This window comes from Dichomitus squalens, assembly GCF_000275845.1.
Source record: "Dichomitus squalens LYAD-421 SS1 unplaced genomic scaffold DICSQscaffold_20, whole genome shotgun sequence".
Taxonomy (NCBI): domain Eukaryota; kingdom Fungi; phylum Basidiomycota; class Agaricomycetes; order Polyporales; family Polyporaceae; genus Dichomitus; species Dichomitus squalens.
In genome coordinates, this window is record NW_006766902.1 from 38,350 (window position 1) to 43,706 (window position 5,357).

The 5,357-nt window shown below is 51.5% G+C and overlaps 3 protein-coding genes across 3 annotated transcripts; all 3 read left to right on the top strand.

Moving 5' to 3' along the window:
• Positions 1–2,359: 2,359 nt before the first annotated feature.
• DICSQDRAFT_30987 (uncharacterized protein) lies at positions 2,360–2,604 on the top strand (the record flags this gene model as incomplete). The annotated part of the gene is made up of 2 exons (XM_007366718.1): positions 2,360–2,455; positions 2,509–2,604. Coding segments are annotated over 2 exons (192 nt in total), but the record flags the coding sequence as incomplete, so codon positions are not given.
• Positions 2,605–2,773: 169 nt separating this feature from the next.
• Positions 2,774–3,772, top strand: DICSQDRAFT_63070 (uncharacterized protein; the record flags this gene model as incomplete). The annotated part of the gene is made up of 4 exons (XM_007366719.1): positions 2,774–2,897; positions 3,078–3,301; positions 3,358–3,670; positions 3,729–3,772. Coding segments are annotated over 4 exons (705 nt in total), but the record flags the coding sequence as incomplete, so codon positions are not given.
• A 349-nt stretch (positions 3,773–4,121) lies between these two features.
• DICSQDRAFT_171084 (uncharacterized protein) lies at positions 4,122–4,601 on the top strand (the record flags this gene model as incomplete). The annotated part of the gene is made up of 2 exons (XM_007366720.1): positions 4,122–4,268; positions 4,326–4,601. The coding sequence occupies 2 exons, from the start codon at positions 4,122–4,124 to the stop codon at positions 4,599–4,601; spliced, it is 423 nt and encodes a 140-aa protein (XP_007366782.1).
• Between the last annotated feature and the right edge of the window lie 756 nt (positions 4,602–5,357).

Here is a 5,357-nt window from a genome sequence, read left to right on the forward strand (position 1 = left end):
TACCCGGGGCTTCAGGGCTTAGAGCCCGGCCTTGCACAACACTGGATGAGCATGGCTCACTCCAGTGTAGGACATGAAGGCACAGCGACCACTACCGCTCTGGTCGGTGGCTGAGAGGCGCTTAATCCTCTCCCCCTTCCCAGTGGGCATGGCGCTTACATTCTTTTGCGCTCTGAGCGTGTTTTGAGCCTGGGATGCTCACTCAAAAGTTGTAGGGAATGACATGTAGAACATATTCTCTCGTGTAGATTTTCAATTCTTACAATATCTCGAGAACTAGGCTCCAACTTGAAAATCGCCACGAGAGAACTTGTGCATTCAATGTCTAAGATACCCCTTCACCGCTCTGCTCGGTCATAATGGGAGGTTTCGGGGAGAGATCTTTCTTTTACACGTTGACCGCCCTTCAGCCACCAGCATTCCATTTGGCCGTCCTGCCGTCTAATCAAGCCATAGATTATCATGCAATTCGAGCCCCGAGGCATAAGCGAAGGCTGGGCGCTCTGACGCGCGCCTCCTCGGTTAACCCGGGCGCTGCCTATCCCCAGGAACACCGTGCTCGCTTTTGCCACTCACCCTCTCTCACCGTTCCTCTGTCTACTACAGTCGACACCCTCTTAACCCATAGCCCTCGGGACAGGCCCGAATATATGGGTTTTGAGGGGTTATGGGCTACGAGAACTTAAGCGCCCTATAAGCGCCCCTGATTAGTCCCAGTTAGCGAGCGCTGGAAAGGCGTCTACTGACCCTTTGAGGGAGCGCTATGGGATTTCGAACAGACTCACCTACCCACAACGTGGTCGGAGCATGGATGGACTCTGGGAGGACTCTGGGAAGCATGCATCGAGTATTACAAAGGTTATCGATGAGCGTTATCTCAATGTGAGCCCTATTACCGTATGGGTTTTGGGCCCTAGAAAGCTATGGGTTATTGGGTACCAGGGGCCTATGGGTTATGGGGTCGAATTCCCCCTATCCCGACTTGGGAAAGCCAAAATCCTATGGGTTTCGGGAGTTTATGGGTTACCAGGGGTATGGGTTAGGAGGGTGTCGACTGTAGACTGGCCTCATTCTTCTTTTGCTACTCAGCCCAGCACCCTCAATATCTAGTACGAGCCTTCATGTATGCAAGTATAACTAATAGTGCAGAATAGAACACTTCTGGCCCGCTACAATGCCTGATTGCGGGATGCATCGGACGTGTTGGTTTCACTTTCATATAGGCCATCAACCCGATCCCCTCACCTATCAGTGGCTCTCTGCGCCATCGCAGGTGAATATTTGAGCCGGATTCGAGCTTTTTCTATATGCAGGAGTATAAGAGTTATGGATGTATACCGAAAACAAGGTGAGAGAGCTCTAGCCTTGACTCTGCTATGGCGCATACCCCCACTCCCTGTGTCCTATCGGATCATACCCCTGCCATCGTTAACTCCAGTTCTCCCCCTCAGCCCATCTTCTCTTCATTGAAGCCTGCTCAGAGGGTCGCAGGCGCACGCCGGACCACAAATGCTCGCAAGCGCAAGGCCGAAAACCCACATCCAACTGGTCAGACTGCCGCTGAGGGTCAACGGCCAAAGCGTCGACGCAGGGTCGTATTCGAGGCCCCCCCACCCACCACTGATGTCGTCGGTATCGGACCCATTGTCTCTCAGCCAGATTCAAGTCCTGCTCTCGCTTCCGCCCCATCTGCACCTCCCGTTCTGGATACTCAGCCTCTTCCCGCTACAGCTTCAGTTCTCGTAGGCTCTCTGATCAAATCATATCGGTCTGTCAAACGGGCAGTGCAGCGCAATTCCAAGAGCCGAGCGAGGGACGTTTGGGGTAACCTCCGAGCCCTCAGTTCCGTCTATCCACCACCTCCCGACACTATCCCTGTGGACGAGCCAACGCTCCATCATAAGCCCGATACCCCTTATGTTGGGTGCAAGCTTTGCAGGTATGTCCCCATGAGGTTGTGAACGCTGTTCTGGTTTTGCTGGTTCTGAGCCATCATGAGGTCGAGCTGACACATCGGGTTGCTCTAGAGACGAATGGAAAGTGTTCGTCAACACAGACGGCATCATGAGCACCGCCCGTCGGCATTTCAAGGACAAACACCCCGAAGAGTACAAAGAGTTCTGTCGCACACATGGACTCCTACCCATCGACCACGATACTGACAGATCTCGAGAGGCATTCACTCTCGATGGCCTGTTGGATCGTCTTATAAGATGGATCACTGCAGACGACCAGGTGAGTACAACGGTGACATTGCTCATCGTGTCTTGATGAATGCAAACTTACACCTGATTGCTAGGCTATCCATGTCGTCGAGTGTCCAGAGTTCAGAGAGCTCCTGCTCTATCTCAACCAGGAACTCGATGATGACGACCTTGTTCACCACACACGGCTGAGCGAACAGATTCTTGTCCATTACCGGCAGGAATATCAAAAAATCATTTCCGAGCTTCAGGTGGGCCTGCATCTGTGTTTGCAAGGCTCCTTTCGTCTAACGCCCCTTGTAAGCATGCCCCTGGTCGTGTCTCATACACACTTGACCTCTGGGAGGATGAGAATCGTCAGACGTTCATGGGTCTGACCGCACATCATTGCCACGAGGATGGCAATGTACTTGGAGGCAAATCACACTTACTTGCTTTCAGATACTTTCCACAGTCGCATAGCGGTGGAAACATCACTTTGGAGTTCTTCAAGATCATTACTGATGGTGGGCTTCAGCGCAAGGTTTGTCACAGTGTCTCTTTCCCTAGACTGTTGCTGAAGACTGCGACACAAGATTGGCCAGATAACTATGGACAACGCCTCAACAAATGACACTATGATGGCTGAGCTAGAGACTCTCCTCGTACGTGAGGGAATTCCGTTCCATTGGGATGGAAACCGGATCCGGTACGGTACCTCCCAATCATCTGCATTTTGAGGTTTACTAACAAGAGCTGCCAGTTGCTTTCCTCATGTCGTCAACATAGCGAATCAGCTCATTCTAGATGAGCTTAAGACAAACCCTATGGAGCCTGTGCTCTCGCTTCCAGCTCATACGGAGGACGAGAAGCTTCGATTGCAAACATATGCAGACGTTCTCGCCGGCAACCCCATCCAGAAGGTCCATGACCTCGTCAGCGCACTCCGTTCCTCTGGACAACGCCGGCATGACTTTCAGCAGTTCATTGCTGAAGGTGTAGCTTCGCGCAGCTGGCCTGACCATCCCCAGATCCGACCCTTGCAACTTCTCCGGGATTGTGAGACACGTTGGTCGTCAACATTTCTTATGGTGGACCGTACTCTACTCCTTTACCCGGTACGTTCGAATCTCTCCTATCATCTCTTAACCTGTCGCTGATGCATGATGTCTAGGCAATCGAAGACTTCGTCAAACATCCGTCACGTGCAGATCTGACAAAGTATCTTCTGACGGTCAACGATCGAGCGGTTCTAGCCAACATCTATCAAGTCCTGGAGGTCGCCCATCAAGCCCAACAGCTAGTGTCTGCGGAGAAGACACCAACACTAGCCCTTGTCCTCCCAGCTTACGAGCTCCTCGTCGACTCCTGGAAGCAGCTATGTGTGCAGCTTTCTACGCTCACTCACTACATCACTCTAGGAATCGAGAAGATGGAGGAGTACATGATGAAGTCCCGAATGTCTCGCATCTATTCGCTTTCCATGAGTAAGTTGTTGTTCTCTGCGCTGTGCCTAATTCCTTGTCTGACATTCTGTTGTGCTAGTCCTGAACCCGATGTTCAAGCTCTCATGGATTCAAGAACATTGAAGTCACACTGAAACTGAGACGGCCCGTGGATGGGCTTTAGAAGCTGTATGTACAAGTATCTACCACACTTGTCAAGTACATAATCCTCATGTCAGTCTGGTAGATGCTTGAATTCCGTCAGGAAGAGTCACGTCGTGCTCATGCCGCAACCAGTGCTCGCACCCTCTCACGCACACAAAGCCTTCCTGAACCCACTAGTGGTTCCAAGTCGGCCGCAGCAACAAGGTCTCTTGCCCGAGGTTTTGCAGGTCTTCGAAGTCTCAATGATCGCATCCGGCGCTCTGTGTCCCTTCCCATCGCTTCAGATCTGTCTATCTGTACCGCACACAGTGTATCGGTCCCATCTCTGATGGACGTTGATGACACAAACCTTCTTGCGCAGCGCGTTGCTCAGGACCGTGCTGCAGTCACTCAAGAGTTCGAGCGCTATTTGGAGGAACCGGTTGAGGATATTCCAGATATTGAGCAGAACGGAGATCTTTTCACCTATTGGACAGTATGTATGATATTTCGCACCTTTTTGTTGCATTGAGCTGATGTGTCTCCAATATAGGCCAAACGGCACATTTTTCCGTACATGTACTGTGTCTCCCGTGACGTCCTAGCTATGCAAGCTACCAGTGTTGTGGTGGAGCGGATCTTCTCATCAAGCAAGGAGACGGACACTCTCCGCCGTAATCAGCTTCATCCGGCACTTATGGAGGCACTCCAGGTTCTCAAGTATCGCTACCGGCAAGAATGTTTAGATTTCGCTGGAGACCTTATCGCCCGCATCGAGCAGCCAGCTATGCAAGATGACGACGACTCCCCACCTACCAGAACCGCGTAATATGTCTTCACTAGCCACATGAAATCACCCCGTGTACATAACTTATGTTATATATATTGCGACGCCTTCGTGAATGAGCGACCGGTTACCATATTTGGTCGCTCAGCTGGCAAGCCAAGCTGTGGCTGGGTCTCGGCCAGGAAGCTGGCGCTCAGCTGACTTGATTTTGGCTTGGCTTTGTTGAACAGGCGCTGGTTTACACAGCTTGCCTAACACAGCCGTCACAAGATATGGAATGGCACAGCCAGTTACTACAATAACCGAGGCCGTACGACTCATGTGGTACACACACAGCTTCGCTGTGTACGCACTGCTTCTCTGTGCGACTGTGCATCCTGGGAAGGTACTGTATAGTACTACGTAGCCACAGATGTACAGTAGTATATATAGGGGGCCTCTGTACCCCCAATCTACAGTTCAGTTCACTTGAACGTCTCCTCTCATCACTCTAACAAGCCTCTTACAACCAACAACCCTTCTAGGTGAGTTGCAGGCTATCCGCTGTCGTTGCCACCCGTGGGAGAGGCCTTCGCCCCCCGGGTTCAACAGGCTTACTCTAGCTTGATGATCCAGCTAGATCCAGCTTGTCAGCTTGGCTTGGCTTAGCTGGCTTGGCGGCAACACTAAGCAAAGGAGACGACGATGACAACTGCTAAGCATCACTGCAGTCTGCGAGTTTATTGATCATCATTTCGAGAAGCGCCTGTCACCTTAGACGCCAAGGCACCATTCTCCACAGATATCCTCTTTTCTCAC